The sequence below is a fragment of the Ctenopharyngodon idella genome, chromosome 8 (assembly GCF_019924925.1).
Source record: "Ctenopharyngodon idella isolate HZGC_01 chromosome 8, HZGC01, whole genome shotgun sequence".
Classification (NCBI taxonomy): domain Eukaryota; kingdom Metazoa; phylum Chordata; class Actinopteri; order Cypriniformes; family Xenocyprididae; genus Ctenopharyngodon; species Ctenopharyngodon idella.
This window is the reverse complement of record NC_067227.1, coordinates 20529935-20550298: the sequence shown is the minus strand read 5'-3', so window position 1 is coordinate 20550298 and position 20364 is coordinate 20529935. Positions and strand designations below refer to the sequence as shown.

At 38.0% G+C, this 20364-nt stretch overlaps 1 protein-coding gene across 1 annotated transcript in view; it reads right to left on the bottom strand.

Moving 5' to 3' along the window:
- Positions 1 to 4664: 4664 nt before the first annotated feature.
- Positions 4665 to 20364, bottom strand: part of ajap1 (adherens junctions associated protein 1) — a 57042-nt gene continuing 41342 nt past the window's right edge. Inside the window, exons 3-6 of the mRNA XM_051904284.1 lie at positions 14595 to 14682; positions 11793 to 12035; positions 10590 to 10712; positions 4665 to 8917 (exon numbers count right to left, since the gene is read on the bottom strand). Coding sequence (XP_051760244.1) covers positions 10640 to 10712; positions 11793 to 12035; positions 14595 to 14682 — 404 coding nt within the window. The 3' untranslated portion in view covers positions 4665 to 8917; positions 10590 to 10639. The remainder of the gene's footprint in view (positions 8918 to 10589; positions 10713 to 11792; positions 12036 to 14594; positions 14683 to 20364) is intronic.

Sequence of the window (20364 nt, the reverse complement as noted above, 5' to 3'; positions counted from 1 at the left end):
CAGACCTAATGTAGAAATAAGAGCCACCCATCAGGCTTCATTGTGTTCTGTATGAATGGGAGATGCCGATTGGTGGGATATACGTGAATATTTATTGCCTTGGAGAGTCCTTTCCAGGCAGAAGCTGTAAACCAGCCACTCTAACCAAACAACTGTTGGTGGAAACTGGATTTCTGCCCCTTTACTGTCATGCAGAGCTGCAGATCAGTACTTGTTTACCAAGCATGCACAAAGCCTGCCGCAGAGAAAGCTGATCTTTTGTTTAGCCATTTGATGAAGTTTGCCACAGGCTGATGTATTTAGGTCAGACCGTGTGGCTTGAATCATTTGTTCTGTAGTTCTGTGGAGAAAAGATGAAGATCAGAGATAACGTGCCAATTGTGGACAAATATTTTGTTAGCGGTGTGACCTCTGTCCTGTCGGATTGTGTAAGCACAATGTTTGTAAGTCCAACCTCTAATTCACAGTTGTCTGTTTGTTTCAATTTACAAAATGCCTTATTCAATGGATATGTGGAAACAAAATACTTATGAAATATTTGTAAAAATAATAGACACAATCTGAGTTTTATGCTTTCAAGGCGGTACAGATACAACAAGGAATCTGCAATGTGATGTTATTGACAGTTGTTCAATTACCAGTATGAAATGAAAAGCAAATCTCCACAGTGTTTTGCCTCTCTCAATCCTTGTAACATACATACAATCTTTCTGGGTTTTTCTCTTAGCCTCTGTCATCATTATTTTGCGCACGGGGTGTTGCAACACTAAATGAAACACTAATGACGTAACGAAGCCTCGTTTACTGAAATCACGTGACTTTGGCAGTTTGATACACGCTCCGAACCACTGATTCGAAACAAAAGATTCGTAAAGCTTCGAAGCTTCATGAATCAGTGTTTTGAAAACGTACATCACTAGATATTGTTGAATAAAGTCGTTATTTTGTTGTTTTGGCACACAAAAAGTATTCTCGTCGCTTTATAACATTAAGGTTGAACCACTGTAGTCACATGAACTGTTTTAAACACGTCTTTAATAGCTTTCTGGGCATCTGAAAGTGTTAATTGTCTTGCTGGCAATGGAGGCCTCACTGAGCCATCAGATTTCATCAAAAATATCTTAATTTGTGTTCCAAAGATGAACGAAGGTCTTACGGGTGTGGAACGACATGAGAGTGAGTAATTAATGACAGAATTTTCATTTTTGGGTGAACTAACCCTTTAAAGTTGACATTAAATACAAATTCACCCTATTTTTTGAATGCATGTTTTTGATCTTATTGAATGATTCATCTATGCATATTTCATTTTTTAATCAAACTTTCATAACTAGATCTTAACTACAGAGAAATAACACACTTGTTTCTGGTGACACATGCTGGACTCATCATCCAATTATTTAGCCTGCTTAAACCCCGCCCCTGTCTCATAATCGACTGCATTCAGATCTGTCTCCAGAACTATAGATTCAAAAACAGTGTATGGTTATGGAAGGGATTTGATATCGGTAAAATGGAGATTCTGGACAACACTGCAACAAAAGATTCTAAAACAATGGAGAATGATGGAGGTAAATGTAGAAGAGTAGATGCTAGAGGATGTGCGTGTAAAGGACTGTCTCTGAAGCGGCAGGGTGTGACTGTCAGGAAGACAGCGAGAGTGACAGCAGCTCCAGTGGGCTGAAGGTATTTCAGCTCCATCTTACAGCTGCTGTCCTCCACTGTGATAAGGACGTGGGCACTGCCTGCATAATCACAATTAATAGACTAACAGCTGGAACAGAGTGTGTGTGATGGAGTCACTGAGCACAGAAGTGTGTGAAGTGCACATTTCTGCGGATGTCTGTCATATCTTCTGTGAGTGTGTGTGTGAGAGATGATGGCCTTTTGTCAGCTAGTCTGGAGTGTGTATGCAGCTGTCAAGGGGTGGAAAAGATGCAAGTGTGGCTGTCAGTCAGAATCCATGTATTTGTGTGTGTGTGTGTGTAGAGAATCCAGTGTCAGGCAGTCTAGGGATCAGAACAGCCTCATATGAATGCAGTGAGGCTTCCTTGGGAGCAACAGGAGGCAGTGTGAGAGAGAAACGCAATTTGCTTTTATGTTTTGTAATATTTACCTTGATTTTATCACACGTAATTGCTTTAGCAACACAAATACACTTGTCATGATTACAAAGCCATTCAATATTTATTTTTGGCGAGTATGACGGAGAGAAACGGTGAGCTGAAGCTAATGCAAATGTAGGCGTGTTAGTATCCTGGTCACAGGAGCGGCAGGTGTCCCACTAGAGAGACTGCCGAAACCACCGCGGCAGCGCTAATGAAGAGCTGAGCAGCGGGCTGAGGGGAATGTTGGCAATAAAGATGCAATTTATGCAATTCGGATCCCATCATCAGTTGCCTTGTGCGGCGTTCACCTGCACGTACACCCTATTAGTTGCTTGTAGCAAAAACTGATCAATAAGTAAGCGAGGATTGTGGATGTGAGTCGGTCTGGTGCCGGGGTGATGCTTTTGTGGGTCTGTGGGATCGTCTGCTGTCTGAAGCTCCAAGCAGAGATGTAAGCGGGTCTGATAACAGGTGTTCCTCTCCGGTTCTCCCTCTCAACACCCCAGAGAGGAAGTGCCTTGTCAAGAGAACCAATCAGATTAAAGCATCCCATTCGATGGGGACATCTGATAAGAGAGGCAAGGAAACCATTCTGCCTGACAAACATTTATCAAATGTTTAGAACTAGAACTGATGGGAGAAAAATACAATATGGTGATAAAATAATAATAATTTTACTTGTAAATGTACTTAAAAATGTTTTTTTTTTTTTTTGAGTTGGGTGTGCCTGAATAATTTTTGTAGCATTAACTGAAACTGGGCAGTGTATTTTTTGATTCCCAGCATGCTTTGCATCTATATCCGAAATCGCATACTGTATAGTAGTTACTACATTTGATTTCAAACTTACTTCATGGCCATTAAAAAGTATGTTATATATAGTATGACTGTGTGTAATGAATGCAATTCAGACATGCTGCTTCTGTCATGTTGTCAATGTCATGTGACCTACGACATCAGTTGCATCACTTCACTCCTATTCATATATCCTCTCCTGTGGCCTCATGGGATAGTAAAGCATCCACTGGATACACACCTCGCCTGGTACTTTTTGCCCACTGTTTATGAATACAACGAATTCAGACATACAGTTTTTCGCTTACTATATATTATGGAAGTAAGCATATTCGGATGCAGAGTAAGTATTAATTTGTTTTTGAGTAAAGGGAAATACCTGTTAATGTTTAATGTTCAGTTATGTTTGACATTTAAAAGATTATCTGGTTACCATTTTAGGTTTTGTGGTTAGAATTGTGCCGAAGAGTAGAATGTGGTTAGGTTGTGGGTGGCTTCATGAATAAAGTTTATGGAGTATGTTCCTCCACTCAATGAGCAATAGCTGTACTAATGTTAGTGCAGTACCAAGTAACTATTTATTCATTGAAAACATTTGGTATGTGAGCTACAGAAGTTGTTTTAAACATACTGTAAGAGTTAAATGTACTCACTTTATTAACAGTTAGTGGTGTAATGTATTGACAAATGTTAGCCTTCACCTAATTTCTTTTAGTGTGTCAGCAGATTCATTTAGTCTTTACACAACACATGGAATGAAATCTACCCAAACAAACTGAGTGCAAATTACCTCATCTTTAGCTGCTTTTCCACCTAAATTACCCGGAACAATTTGTACCAGGAACTTTTTTCCTCAGACCTGTTGCTGTCTGCGTTTCCATCGCGGTCCGTGAAGATTAATTCCGGTGATGGGCGCGCGCGATATTCCAGTCAAATCTGGATTTCATTCTCCTCATATAAGCTTAAAGTCTGAACCTCGTCGTCTGTCCATCGGTTGTATTTTTTAACTCCATTGTTGATTCGAATAGCAAATAACTCTTACTGCACGCACCACAATACAATGCTGCGTGGAGTCAAACAATCAACATGTTCAGCGCCCAAGTCCCACCCCCCGAAACTACTACCTCGGAGCATGTACTTTCTGATAGGGAAATTTTTACCTGGAACTTATATAATATAAAATCATATCAAATCTGAGCTGCCTTGAACTTATCGTCTGGCACTTCCATTGAACCGAAGGACTTTAATGAGCAACTTTTCGAAAAGCACCTGCTTATTGGGTTATCCATCAATATGGACAATATTTTGGCTCATTGTCGTGTTGATTTCATGGCACAATCCTTTTCACAATCTCTCTCTGTCTCTCAGCCTCCTGTTGTTCCTTGGAGCATGATGGAGTGTTTTCATTTTCATCTTGATCATCATCAGAGAAATGCTACTCATTAGGCCTAGTCTTTTGATAAATGGCAAGACAACGTCATATTTTGTGGAAAATCATACAGCGGTCCATCTGGTTAAAACCTGGTTAGACTTTTTCATGTCTGGTGCTGCTGTAGGACTAGTCCTGATGGTTTAGCGAAATAAAATACAAAGATGTCTGGAAAACAATCTCATCTGGCTCAGTCAAAATAAGATTAAATGTTCGGAGCTTCCAACAATTTCGCTCACGAAATGCAATTTTTGCAAATAGCATTGGATGTGTGGAACATGAAATAAATATTTTCACTAAACAATCTGCAGTAATGTGCCAGCATACACAGATTTTCTTTTTTGAATGACTTTTATTTTCAATATCATTTTCCCAGTCCAAATAACACCCCATAATCATTTTACAAACATTTGATGGTGTTTATAGAAAGACAGCCCATTTCATTTTAACATCTTATTAATAGCAACTTGAGAGAGTACTAAATGTACAGATTCATTCTGATGACAGCTGCATTTACAGTGGCCAAAACACAGAGAGCTTTAGAACAAGAATCAAAATCAATGTCACCTGGAAATGTAACTTTACCAATACCTACAAAAAGAGAAAGAGAGAGACTCAAAGACACAAAATAAGAGTACACAGCACTATTTCGACACAGAGACTGTTAGTTCATACAGCATCCGTGTATGTTTTCATGTGTTTTCTCGTATATTGTGTTGTGTACTATATTCATAGATCTTATATAAAAGAAAAAAGAGGTACTCATCGATATATTAGACACAAATATAAAAAGTTAAGGTACACAAAGTACAAAGTTTTTATTTCTATGGCAACAACAGGACATGTGTCAGGTTGTTTTCGAATGGAATATGGAGCAATGTAATAAATTGTACCTGCAGCAAATCAAAAGCCAAAGACCATCTCAGATACTCCCTGACTAAGCCTCAGCAAAGAGTTTCCGGTTTCTATAAGTTTAAGCGCTTTTTACGGATCTCTGTCACACAAGGAGGAATTTGGCATAATCTCTCCTGACAGCCCTGGGCTTTTTTTGGGGGGTGGAGGGTGACATTTAGGAGTACGTTCTGCACCATATGAAACCTGTCATCGTGAAATGTGACTCTGCAAATGTGCACTGCTAAAAAAAAAAACACCCAAAAAAAAAAAAAAAAATCAAACCGAACCAAAGCCAACAAAGATTCCTGTCCGTAAACATTAGATACTTGTATTTTATAAAATATCATGTTCATAGATAGATGATGCCTGAGTACAGTACCACATGAAAACAAAAAAAATTACAACACAACAACAAAAGCCTTTACAATAAGCAGTGTGTGATTTACATGTCAACAATGAGGAGGGCTCTGATTTTGAAGCATTTTTCATATAAAAAAACATTATATTGCACTGGATTCAGCAGGTTTCATTCAGAGATAGTTTTAATAGACTAAATGAATGAGAAAGCACATTCAGGTGTAACGCACAGATGAAAATGGTCAATTGACCATTTCGCTAAGCTCCGCCCCCTTTGTCACTGTTGCCAACTCAGACAAGCCTTACTGAAGTGATTGAAGATTTACATAAAAAGTATGACTTGCAGTTAAATGTGCCCATAAGTGGCAAGAAAAAAAATATTATTCTTACATGGGATGGAATGAAAATTGCAAATCGTATTTATATATTTTTTGTCTTTAAGGACATATTTAATTATGTAATAATGTTATGAAATCTAGGCAAAGTCAAGGTTAAATGACAAACGTTTTAATATAATATAATATAATATAGAGCAAATGAGCAAACGCTTGTCTTATGATATGCCAAATGGCAACAGTTGCTAAGGTAGAATAGGTCAGTAGTGTTTAAGGTGGGGCTTAGCACAGAGTCAATTAACCTTTTAATTCAACTGATTCTGAGCTCCGTGTCAAGACTGAAGAGCAAATCAACATTCCACACTCAGTCAAACTCCAGACATGTTTATCAGACTCACAGCACAAATCTTCTCCTCCTGTGCCGGCAGTCACGTGGGCCAGTCGTCTGTTCAGGTTTATTGTTTTTTTGTTTTGTTTTTAATTGACGTTCAGTTTATTGAGCTGTCAACTGAGATGGTTTGGAGCCATTTTCCTTCTCTGAGAGAAAGAAAATGACAAACACCTGAAGTGTTTTTAATTTAACCAAAAAAAGGGATGGATTTCGAGCTGCTTATATGCCAGAAACCTGCAATGCACCTTCAATGCACCTTATCCCATGAAGTTTCCTAGTATGTGATGCAAATGACCTGGAATTTCCTAATTATTAGGAGAACTACAGCTACAGCAGAAACAACAGTGTTTTTGAGGCTTGGCACAACGTCTGTACCGTCTGCAGAGACTTATGCAATGTAAACAAAAATCTTTTTCCACTGATCCTGTGAAAAAAGAGAGTTTAGAGAGGAAAAAAAAAAAAAAAAAAAAAAAATCACAAGATAGAATAGAGGTAAATATATAGAAAACACATTTACACATGCACATAATACAGAGCATTAGTGTTCCATATGATATATGATTAGTAAATATCTCTTTCTAAATATCTAACCTGATTGGCCATTGTGGTTCACATAAACTGGTAAAACTGGACAATTGGGGGGGATAACTTTATATGTATTGCTGTCTTCTGAATATGAAAACAGGAATCACAACTCTCTACTGGTTATAAACATTTTGAGTAACATCTGAAAACCTATGATTAAATTTACTCCAAGACGTTTCAATTTCATTGACAGACTATTGCAAACAACTATTTTCCTCTTTCACAGTGTTTGCCTATGTACAATATGTAATTGTAACCATTAAACATCTGTTTTTGGGATAAAATCATATAGTTATCCTCCCTCTTATTTTCTTTACATATCATATACAGAATAACTGTCTTGGTCTGTTAACATACTGCTACCCACAATGGAGCTCTTTGGTCTAGTGATGCTCGAGTAGAGTGTTGTGATCTCAGACAGACAGACAGACAGACAGACAGACAGACACACACACACACACACACACACACACACACACACACACACACACACACACACACACACACACACCCAAAGTGTCATTTATTTCCACTGGCTTTATCAATAATTTAAACTGATTGGCAAGTTACATGCTGTTTGTATATTACTGCATTTCTGATTGCTATTAAAATTATTGGCACTAGACGTTACTGTTTCTGCTGATGGAATATTTGCCTTTCAGTCAGTTCTGCTCAATTAAATCAAACTGTGAAAAACAATAAATAATAAACTATTAGCTCAAATTAAAAAGTAGAATGTAGCACACAAAGAAATGGACATTCATGATTTTGTTTCAGATTAAAATACAGAAGTAAACAAATTAAATCAAGTTGGCACAAATTACTAGGCACGAAAATCAAGTAAACATATAATATTTTGTTCTTTTTGAGTCTATGCACAAGGCTGATAACTTGTCTTTATGCAATTTAAGCTTTGTAATTAAAATGTAGAGGTGGTTTATTAGCTATTTTGTGATGTTTTAATAGATAACTGATTGTGTTATTTAGGATCGACCCTTAAACTAACACCTCTCTGAGGGTCTGTGAGTCCGTAAACATGATTAACCCGTACATGTAATTTCTCATCAGTGATAAGAAACGGAAACTCAACAAGCGTCTGAAGAATGGCTTTGGCAAATCAAATAAGCTTTGAATGAATACTGAATTTGGCATCCACATTGTTTGGTAGCTTAAAAACAAGAAAAAAGAAAGAAAAGGAAACACTTCAACATTTCATTGAACCTCCACTCGCAGATTAACAGTCCCAACAGTCCAGTTAAATTAGGTCTGTCTGACTCATTAGTAACCTCGTTTGTATAAAAATAGAGACTATTCCTTTAAAACGGGGTCTAGTAACAATGTAGTGAAATTAAAACCTGGGTATTGTACTATTCCTCACTGGGTTCATTATTATTTTTATTTTTTTTCCATCTAAATGAATAGTGCTCCATATAAATATTTTTTGGACATTTGTAACACATTTCCTCAGCTATTTCAAAACATATTTCAAATACATATTCATACTTTTTATACAAAAACGGATGACAGATTGATATTGGGAGACAGTCACTGAAATTACTTGATGTTGTGTCAGTAATTTTCCACGAAACTGAACGCGTCCCATCTATATATGTAGTGGCACATAATGGCATTATTGGCACAAAGTTCAGGAGAGTCTTTTCTCCACACAAGCAGACGTATCGTGTCAGAGAGCGTCCCCGCGGCCTATCCGCAGCCGAACTCCACTCCAGCACACCCACATGTGCAGTAATACACGTATATAATATATCAGCTCTATATCATCTCTAAAATGATCACATGTCTATGGAAAATAATTTGGGAGTGGTTCCATAGCACTGCATCAGTCTAGAAAAATAAACATCTTCAGTCCATTTCTAGAGAGATCCAACATTTGTACAAAACTGCCTGTTCATCTTGGTTCCCGTCATTATGATTGCTTGTCGTTGTTGTTCTTGTGGTTGTGTTTTGCTTTATTGTGTTTTAGTCTTTTTTGTGTTTGATTCACAGGTTTTCCAATGAGATCCTGAAAGTACAGAAGATTACATTTTAGTTGAGAATGATTAAACTGATATCACTTTTTAAATAGAACAAGAATTGATAGTGTAACTTTGTAAATAAACTACTCTAAAAAATTATAATGCATTAAAAGGCACAATATGTAAATTTTCACCACTAGATGTTGCTTATTCAAAACAAAGGCGTAGCTTAATGACGCCTTGATTTCGTGGAATCATGGGAGGTGTTGTCTTCACGTCTACAGCCGGTGGAAAAGAATCAGAACGGGACTCCGGCAGAAATCATGTTCATAGATGAAATTATTAATGTTACTGTGGTATGAAGCAGAGCAGGGCCGAGTGCTGTGTGAGCAGAAACGAGGCCGCTGGAATGATTGCTAATGAGAGACGAGTGCGACTTTTATTATGCCGCAGTCGCCGCTTCCGCTTCTTCCGGTCAAGCATATGTGGGGTAAAGCAGCGCTGTTTTATCATATTAGATACATTTGTATGTTGAAAGTTGTTATAGTGCTACTCTGCGTTCGCTCGGCGGCTACTATGAGACAGTTGTTGCACACTGCAGTAAGCTAGATCGATATTAGGCATGGTAAAACATGGTACTTGCAGTAAATCAAGAAAACAGGATTTAAACAATAAGACTTATTGTGTTGAGCTATATAACATGATTAGTTTTCTGTCGATGAATGTATCCATCCAAACAGTTGCTCATCTGTCTAATAAAACACATAATATATTAAAGCGTCTTTGGTGTTTCCATGATTTCTACAAAATAAAACCGGAAACCGAGGGTGATGCAGGTATGATGTCATTGATAAGCAACGCACAGACACAGTCTGTATCCTGGTTAAAATTGCTTATTTCTCTGGATTTAAACATTCTTGGAAACATTTGGGATAATGTAAGTACACAAGTCAACACAATATATAACACTGTTCTAGTGGTTTTTTTGGATATTTTAATTAAAAAATCGTACATATTGTGCCTTTAACTTGCATGTTACAACCTGAAATCTTAAAAATATGAGTAAAATATGTAGAAATTAACGTCATTAACCTAGATGAATTTAATTGGTAACACTTTACAATAAGGTTTTTTTTATTTTTTTATTACAGGTATTTGTTATTATTAGTCAACTACTAGTGAACTAAGAATGGAAAATACTTCTAAAGAATTTCTTTATCTTAGTTAATTTCAACATTTACTAATACATTCTTAAAATCCAAAGTTGTATATGTTAATATACATGTGAACCTGAGGTAACTAACAGTCAGTATAACTAATGCTAACAAAGATTAATAAATACTGTGACATATGTATTGCTCACTGTTAATGTTAGTTAACACATTAACTAATGGGACCTTATTGTTATTGTCACCAATTAATTCTGTTAAAAAAAAAAAAAAAGATTATGGTTCATTGTTAGTTCATGTTACCTAATATAATGAGAGTGTTACCATTGTATTAGTACTGTCACATCACACAATATTTCTGCTGTTGGTGTACATCCTGTTTCAACACAATTTTTGAAAATATATGAGCTACAAGCCTGCAACTCATTTCAATTCCTATTCCTTTTGAAACCCGAGGAACTGTGAATCTCTAGTAAGTACACAATCACTGGAAAACCATGCTAGAATTACACCATGTGAACTTCAAAGCCCTACGAAATAAAGTACGTACCAGGGCACAAACTGAAGACGTGGGCTCAACCCAAAGGTAGTAAAAGGGCCTCAACAGGAGATCTCGAACCATTTCTCAGACACAAAGGCCACAGGGATTAGCTGCCTTTCAGTGGGCGACGGTCTGAAATAGACAGACAGATCAGCTCTTCAATCCTGCAGATATAAGCACTTCTGTCCCACTCCCTGATTCAAGACTCTTTTTTAAAATGGCATTATACCACAAACAAAAGCGCCCACAGTAACATTTCCTCTAAACCCTCTCATCTAGGTTTTGTATTCTGAAGCATACAGTATTAAATGAAGCAGCACTGAAATTATTCACACAATTTAAGCTCATACTCAGTCTTTTATAAAGGCGAGGGCAATGGAAGGACAAAAAACAAGACTACACAACTGTCGCAACATGCTTATCTGAAAAATAATGACTCTCTGGCAGATTAAACTGGTTATTTCCAAAATGCACATTAAAGACTAAATTATTCTATTATTGAAGATTGTAGCAGAGAAAAATATGAAACCATATATTTTCAAACAAAGACACATTCAAAAACAGTTTGAATGGAAAAGAATGCAGGGCTTTCGAGACCACTGCATTTTAAAAGTTGGACTATTATTGAACGTGACAAGCTGTCATAAATAACTCAAAAATAGCTCATGAATACTTAAAAAACAGCATGAGACAAGATGCAATGCCAAAGAGTGTGTCTGCATGTGAATGGCTGCAATGATTGTACATTAAAGCGGATGAATTTAACTTTTCTGAGAAGGTTTTAACATGCAAATTGTCAATCAGCTAAAGCACAGCTTGATAATTAAAGTCCCACTGTTAAAAAAATAATATATATATAAAAAACAAAATATGTTGAAAAGAATATAAGTAAATTAGGTGACCTTGGATGACTAGTTGACCATTGTGAAATTTAGTTTCAAAATGGCAAACAGCCAGGGTCAAATGTGATGTGCATTTTAAACAGCAATTTATAAATTTGTGCATAATATGGTCCAGTGTTCAACCTTTCAGAATGAACATTATTTCTGACAGCACTAAACCTACTCTAAAGCTATGAGGAAGCCAAACCCTGTCAGAAACTACGGACAGGGCTGTCAGTGCAGTCGACTCGCTGTCCAAACTACTTGGTCAGCAGTGCCAACATCCAGCCTAGTTGATCCTACTGAATATATATTAATCATGGCCTCTTGCCTGTTTCCATTGTAGGAAGTCTTGTAGATGGGTGTGTGCTGGATCATCTCGTCCGTGTACACTGGTATGCCGGCCCGCACGCACTCGTGTGAGCACTGTAAACTGTCGTTGTAGGCGGTGAAGATGTCCACCTTACTGGGCACGCGGGCAGGCGTGAAGTCAGTCAGATTCTGACAGCTCTCCTCTTGCTGGTTGATCTTTCTCTGATGGCTGCTGTGTCGGCCATTCCCGGACTGCGCACAACTACAAAAACACGCACCAAAATCACAAAGCCAACATAAAATCATACCTTGAACCGCTGTGTCTGTCCTACATTTAACATGAACTGGGGAGACAGACACAGACATATTAGCTCTGTTCCAAAAACCTAGTGAGCTGCCTTGCTGTGAATTTCATAAATAGGCATCCTAATTGAAATGGAACCTCATAAGCTAGTTTCACACAGCAATCCCGGTAAAATACTGTAAAATTACCAGAACGACTTTTCCTGTAAATACACAAATGTGGTTCACATAAGCAACGGCATTACTGGTAATGTTACAACTCCTCACACTGGTAAATTGCCAGAACCGGTTTACCGGTATTTTTGAAAAGGTCCTGTTCACACATGATCTCTTAATGGCAGGCCCTGCTCCAGCTTTGAGATTTAAGGTGGGCCAAGTGACATTCCTGGCGGGCTGGAGATTTAACATTATTTAATTTTTTTCCCCATAACAGATTTTGTAAGTTTATTTTATATTAAAAGGTGCAGGTCTTAAAAGGGACTTTATATATAAAAACCAACACAAGCTCAATGGAAAAATTGACATTTTTGCAACATAGAAAATATGTACAAACACGTACATATCACTTCAGTTTCTAAAAGAAATGAACACTAGAGGCAGTAAAACAGCAAGCACTTTTAATCGTTTTCACACACAATTATGATTACAGGGCCTATTTATGGATTAATAAAGACTTGTTTTCACACGGCTCCTTGCACAGTAATGTTATGACCTCAAAACACTTTTTACCATAGTGCATGATTGTAAACGAATATATTTTGGAGTTTACATCACTCACCCAGCTCCAGATGTTCAGTTTTACTGTCGTAACAAGCTTACTCGGTAACTCTACTTGCGATGCGAACAGCTTGGGTACGAAACCCGTGAAAGATGAGTCATGGTAAAAGAGTTCAAAAACAAGCCAAAATGCCATGGTTACGATTGCAATTTTTATGTCACATTTGCTTTTGTTATCACTATAGGTTTAGAGTTTAGTGTAGGTGTACGTTCTTAAACGTGATGGAGCATTAAGCTTTTAGCGCCACTCACCGGACATTTCAATTCAGAACTGCTGTGATACGTACAAACTCCAACATAATAAAATGTTGCCATATTCACGTTCATCTGTTCCAGAAAAAATTAAACACTCTTTTAGCGCCACTCACTGGACATTTCAATTTTAAAACTGTCGTGAAATGTGCACGACGCAACGTATTTGGCGTTTTGCAAAAATGTTGACACAGGTACGTTTTTCTATAGATAGATAGGTAGATAGACAGATAACAAGCAATAGTACAAATTACAAACAATAGCACAAATAAATACAAAAGAACAAAGATAAAAGTGAAATAAACAGATTTCAGATAGGTCTAATACTCTAATCTATAAATGAAATATATATTAATCTTTTTTTCCTTTTTGTTATTAAGCCACTGTCACTTTAATCTGACACACATCAGAATTTCTCCAAACTGTTTACGTTCATTAAGACCTTTTATGGACCTTTTTTATCTATTTGAACTCATTTAAGACTGTGCTTACAAGGATACTCACCAAAACGTGCATTTTGACGTAATTTTGTGTGTACTCTTCCATTTAAACACGATAAGACATAAAAGAGAACTCAGTTCGGTAATGGTGCACTATCTGTGTGTATGCGCACAGAAAACTGCGTGTGGGTACTGAATTAAGTTTCTTTCGTGTCTTCTTGCACTTGAATGGTTTAAAATCGTTTGAATGTTAATGAAGATCGCGGTCACTTTCTAACACTGCTTTCTAGTTTCCAATTAACAAGTGGATTTTTTTAATATTAAGTGCACAGAAAAGCATGATCTCCCTCAAATTCTGGCGCTGAATTGAAAATTGCACCAATTTTGCAATCGGTCATTATTTGGGGTAGGGCCAGGGTGGTCCAAGCTCCTGATTGGGTGTGCCAGGCCCACCCTGGCCCCCCTGTGGAGGTGGACCTGCTTTACGGTAATTTACCAGTAAAGACTGTGTGAAAGGGGCTATGACTGATCTGAAACGATTTACATAGGCAGCAAAATTGCAAAAGTGACTCGACTCTTGACTGATTTCATTGCAACAACTTGAGAAGAACGACTCGATACTTTAGCATAAATATAGATATGACACAAACTGGTGTAAAATAGTATGTTTACTAATAATTAATTTATGTAATTGTATTTAATTAATTTAATCTTGGTAATGAACATTACAGTTATTGTCAATTATTGTCAAGAGATTTTTCACGTCAAAAGATTTTTTCACTAAACATTGCAATGCACTCTGGGATTGACCTCTCTGCAGAAGATACAGAGTATCTTAGGTGCCTTAAATGCTGCCTACAGAGGAAGCTCACTGGGTTTGGGGAAAAAGCAATTGTGTACGAGTGTCCTGACTGCTTTGTGCAATAAGGGGTCACTGTCCACATTGACAGACAGAGGGAGAGGTTGATAAACAGACAGAGGGACAGGAACAGGGAGAGAGAGACAGAAAAGTCATTGGCACACTGCTGAAAGAAAAGAATGTTTCCTACCAGTTTTTAAGGACTAGAGTAGTGATCAAGGCTGCAACGATCATGATGAGGGACACAGTGATGGTGATGATCTGGTGAACAGCCAGACCTAAGAAAAGGAAAACAAAGAGAGCATAGTTATCACTGTCTCCATAGCAACTAACATGAGCGCCAGTGCCTTTTGTAAGGTATTTGATTGCAATAACACTGATACTGCATCTTAACATGTACTGCTCTCTCTATGCCACCATAGCTCTGTCTGCCACTATGACAGTAATTCAGTCGTTCCATTTATTTGACCATTTCACAAAGTCTGGACCATGAAACAGCTTGACTGAAAGCAACAGGGAGAAGATGGCTATCACACCAGCTGGCTAAAGGTCAGCAAACAACAATTAATGCAGAGCAAGAACTCTATGTTCCAGAATAAAGAGTGTCACAAGAACTATGAGCTACACTGTCTTTCTCACTCCGTCACTCCTGAATGGATAGAAATGAGGCCCCACGGGGAGCCGCAGTTACAGACTTTTAGATATAAAGAGTGCCACGACTTCCATTTCTTGCTGGGGCTGATAAGAGTGAAGGAAGCAATTTTATGGATTTCCTCATCAATATTAAAGTGTTTGTGTGCGGGTCTGTGAGGAACAGCAGCATCCATATTAAAGTATCTGGGATATGAGAATGCATTACAGCTTGGTGCAATTATTTGAGTGGTTAGTTTGCAGTGCCCAAAGAAGTTTCACAGTTCCAACATTAATTTATTCACAGAACCATTTCAGAGTTATAAAACTAGTTAACCTTACCTCACCTGGCACAGAAGCTTCACATGGGACAGTGCATATGAGTGTGCACTAATTTGCTACGTAAGACCTTTCATAATGTTATTATGGTTACATTTGTCTGCTCATTTCGTGTTTTTGATATTTTATTGAAAGACATATACAGTAAATACATTTATGCCACCTCTGTACATTACAAATACAAGTTCGAGTCTATGCAAATGCTTCTCATTGTGATTTATGTGTAGCTGACATGAAATCCTTTTGGGACCTTGACAATTAAAATTATGCATGCAATTTTTATGATCTCATATTAATTGAGAGACTAAATGCAATATTTATAAAATTATATAATTTATTTATCATGCCACAGGACCCTTTAAATTAATTAATGAAGGTAAAACGTGAAAAACATAACTTGCACATCTTGATTTTAGGTTCAGTTGGACATTTTATGCATCAACTACCCATATACTTTGCTTTCACAGCTTCTTCCATGGATATCCGAGGCTGAAACGTACAGTAACGATTTACAATAAGGCATGTTGACTGGATCATGCTGTGTGGAATATTTGCTCTCATGAAGACTGCATCATATCATAATCAGGAAGGAATCTAAACAGAAAGATGTCTTTCCGAAAACAGCCGAGTGCCTGGAGGCGTGTCGTTGTGAGCGGAGCTAAAGAGTGACGAGCTGTCACAAGCACGTGCAGCTTTTGTGTAGAGATTGGCTGCAAGCTATCAATGGTCTGCTAAACAAATATATTTAAACACATGCAATACACCATCGCATTATCCATGGATAACTTTTGAATCAATATAATGAATATAGCGCATAGTGAATGATGAATAATGAATTTATAAATTCACTGTGTTCGTATTGTTTACATTATATGCACTTAGGCACCTATTGCCAACAAAACAGACATTTGAAGCAGTTTTACTTATCACCTGCGGTTCCGACTCATGACCGGGATCATTACCGCTGTGACCGCTCCATCTTTCAGTTTCAAACGATCTGTAAATCCAGCGTAGAACTGGGCTTTGTTTATGAAACCATAAGCGCCGATCCTGAGGGCTCGAACAGCCAAGGAAAAACATGAGATATTCTCTGTTCATTTTAACCAATAAAAACGCGATTGCAACTATCAGTTTCTATGGTTATTTTAACAAATATCGAGAGTACATCAATGTAATGCATGAGAACAAAACTCTCAGCTTGGGTTCTTTGGGAAGCAAGGTTATCTTTCCCTCACAACCAAAAACACACTTCTTTGGTGACATTGTTGATTTTGTGAAGTCCTGTGACCTGTGCAGCGCTGCCGACGACTTCTGTAAAGCCGAACGCGCGTTGATAGTCTCTCTTTGGTCGACGTGTGTGCACGCCCTTCCGGGAGAAGTGCCCGTACAAGGAATTCCGCCCCCGTTTACGTCACTCAGGCCCATACTCGAAAAAAAGACCCCAAAATCGTGAGGATTTGGAAGAGTATTTTTGGCACAGAAATACTCCGTCATACGTCCAACTCGTGTTTTGAAACTATGGCCATGTTTAGCATGATAATCCAACTCTTTAACAGTGTAAATAAGTCAGAATGCATGAAATAGCATTATACCCATCCCCTTTAATTTGATTTTGGCTATATTTGGGGTGGCCAGAAAAAAGTGTTTGGCAGTAAACAAAAACTAATTAATTCTACCACAGTCCTCAGATTGCAACCACTACACCGTCGGACTGTTTGCATTATTCAGTATATAGTAATACAGGTGATATATCATCTCACAAATAGAAATTCTTTCTAATGCATTTTATTTAGCTAACAGGGCAGCAAATGTAAGTGCTTGCGTTATGTGTGTGTGTGTGCGTTTGTCAGTTTGCACATCATCTCCTTTTCTAGTGCCCTTGTATTAGGCGTGTCTCATTTTAGAGTCAATTACAGGCATGTCTCAGTTCTAGCAGGAAGGGCCAAGTTGTGCTATACTGTGTTGCTGTACAAAAACACTGGACTGATTTACTTAACCCCACCGACCTGTGTGGTGCTGAGTCCCTCAAGTTCTGGCTGAATAATCAATACCAGAAGAGAGAGAGAGAGAGAGAGAGAGAGAGAGAGACAAAAGAAAGAGGAAAGGATATAAGTAGCGGAGAGAGATGGAGACCGTTAAAAGCCTTTTGTGCACATGTATGCACATTTACAAACCTGTACATGTATGTGCGAATGTGATGTTAAGCATCTGGGCCAGTTCTGACAGATTACATTAGCCCTGAAGGCCAACAATCTCTGCTGAGCTGTGCTCTTAATGGTACATTGAGAATGTATGAGAATTAATTCCCAGCAAACTCCTCATATTAACCAGTCTTACTTCAGCAAGCATACGAAATGAGTTGAATAAATATTTATGTCTAGGAGAATAAACTGTAAAGTGAGAAAACACTTATTAGACTGACAATCAAGGTGCTTCAATTATGTTTTTGTATCTGAACAAGAAATGCAAATAAGAGCAAATAAAATGGCTTTTAAAAATGGAAAAATGTTTGAACAGCAGGCCTGTTTCAGACTGCATATTTTAGTCTGAATTATTACGCTCACTTAATGTTGTGCACTATGTTGGGCGCGCACAAGCATGTTCTCATTCAGTGAAATTTAATGGAGTCTCGCTTGCCTGAAGAAGGTCTGTGGTTAACACAAGCTCAAGATTTTTTTATGTTTTATTCTACAACATAAAATAAATCAGAAATACCCCCTTGTGATTTTAACTTTTACTTGTCTTGAAAAAGGTGGTTGCTAACAAATGGCTAAATGGGGGGTTGAATAGAAGTTGTCTTTCTTCTTTCTGATGAACACAATCTGAGTTATATTAATAATTACCCTGACGCATCCAAGCTTTATAATGGCAGTGAACGGGACCAGCGATTATGAAGCTGAAGAAAGTGCATCCATCCATCATAAACGTAATCCACACGACTATAATAAAGGCCTTCTGAAGCGAAGCAAAGCATTTGTTCATTTCCAAACGCTTACAGTACGTCCTACGCCTTTCGTATTTAACTTACAAAAATGCGACGTCAGTTACGTTTTTTTTTTCATAAGTTGAATACGGAAGGCGGACTGGCAGAAGCTAGACATTTTCATTTTTTAGATGAACTAATCCTTTAAGCGCTTCAAACAGACTCACATGTGTAAAGCATTCTCACATTTTTGGACATCTTTCATTGTGCACATTTCCCGCAGCAGCTTTTTTGGATGCATTTTGTCAATAGAAATACAATTTTCACTACTGTAAAATGGCGATATTGGCGGAGATTTTCTATGCACAGCCTACGGACCCAACTCTCTATTAGGATAATTTTCATTATTATTAACACAGCCTTTGTTAATAACATTAAAGAAAAATAAATAATAATTAGTGTATATATATATATATATATATATAAAAAATAATCCAACAAAACCTGTGAAAGACCTATTCTGAAAATAATCTGTATGCTCCAATGCAGTTTTAATTTAATACATAGCGCCAAAGTCCCTTTAAGACAAGTCATTTCATTCGACAGCCATCTTTGAAACGCCTCTCGGACAGCAATTTCAGTCATGCAAGAACTCCTTTTTCTTTGAATGGGGAAACAATAAATTCTCCAAAGCTGTTCACCAAGCTTATATTTGAAATCTTATATAATGAAATCTGACAACAACTGTCCCATAAATGTTGTTTCTTGTACTCAAATGGCATTAAAAAAATAATATTTCAGGCTGGACCAGCCAATGCGCATGTGTGGTCCTAAGCGTGCATCTCAGAACAATGGCTGTTTCTAACCGGAGCTTCTAACGGCAGCTGGACTGACGCAATGACTTTATCAATCAGCGATTGGCTCTTTTATTTAGAAGGCAGGACTTATTCCACCATATTGCGCGTTGCACTTTCTCCCATTCATAGTAACATAAGTGCACTGTCTTTTTAGATATAAAGTCTTTGGTAGCACCTTACTGTTTTTTTGTTTGTTTGTTTGTTTGTTTTGACCTAGAGGAGAATTCGTCACGGTTCAGAAAAGTTCAGGCACTCGTTTACTTCATATTGATGTTCTGACCCTTCCTGATTGCTTAGCTGGCACTATGACTGATGGAAGCATGCAGATGCATCTGGGAAATGCTCACCTCACTTTCCCTTCCTGTGTCCTGCGTCCGGGTCAGAGCTGGATTAATTTGATCTCAGTCCCTGGCCTGAACACTGCTCCTTGGCATGGAGTCCCCCAGCGACACCAACACATAAACATATCGGACAGCTATTTAAATTTCCCTCTCTCTCCCTCTGTCCCTCTTACTCTGAAATGGTAGGCAGCAGATTGAATTGAGAGAGTGTGTCAGGTGATATATTCAGGTGTTTATGCATCTGTGAAATTTTATGAGACGAGCTCTCTGTCCTCGACCTTGCTCTGAGTCAAAACTCTCTTGGCCTGTTGTTTTATGTATTGATTTCAGTTCGAAAGATTCATTCCCCCCGTTCTGTCACACCGAACCCATCACATTTGTGTAATATAGAGCTTTATAATACCGGAGTAGACGAATGCAAATGTACCCCCATTATATTCTTATTACTCAGGCCCAGGCTGAGAGAACAGGACGTATATATCACCTTGTCTCACCTGGCCCTGCAATGAAAGAGATAGGGACACCAATTCCAATCAGGGAAAGTGTCAAAAGAGGAACACAGGCTGGTGCTGTGGTACCGGACTCCCTCCTTCCTAACTCTGCCAGTGATGGAGTCACCTTGCTTCAGGTGCTTGGGGTGAGCCTTTGTTTTCCTGGGAACCTTGCCAATAATAAAGACAAAAGAGCCCAACCCTCAGAGGCACTGTACTTCCCAAACTCCCCCAAAGATGTGCAGCCCTTACACCCAGAGATACTGCTAAATGTCTCTACTAGAACAAGCTGAACTATTCAACTTTTTTGGAGTGCTGCTTGTTTAAGTTATATCGAAGAGTTCAAGGTTTGGCTGTTTAGCAGGATCTAGTTAGCCCC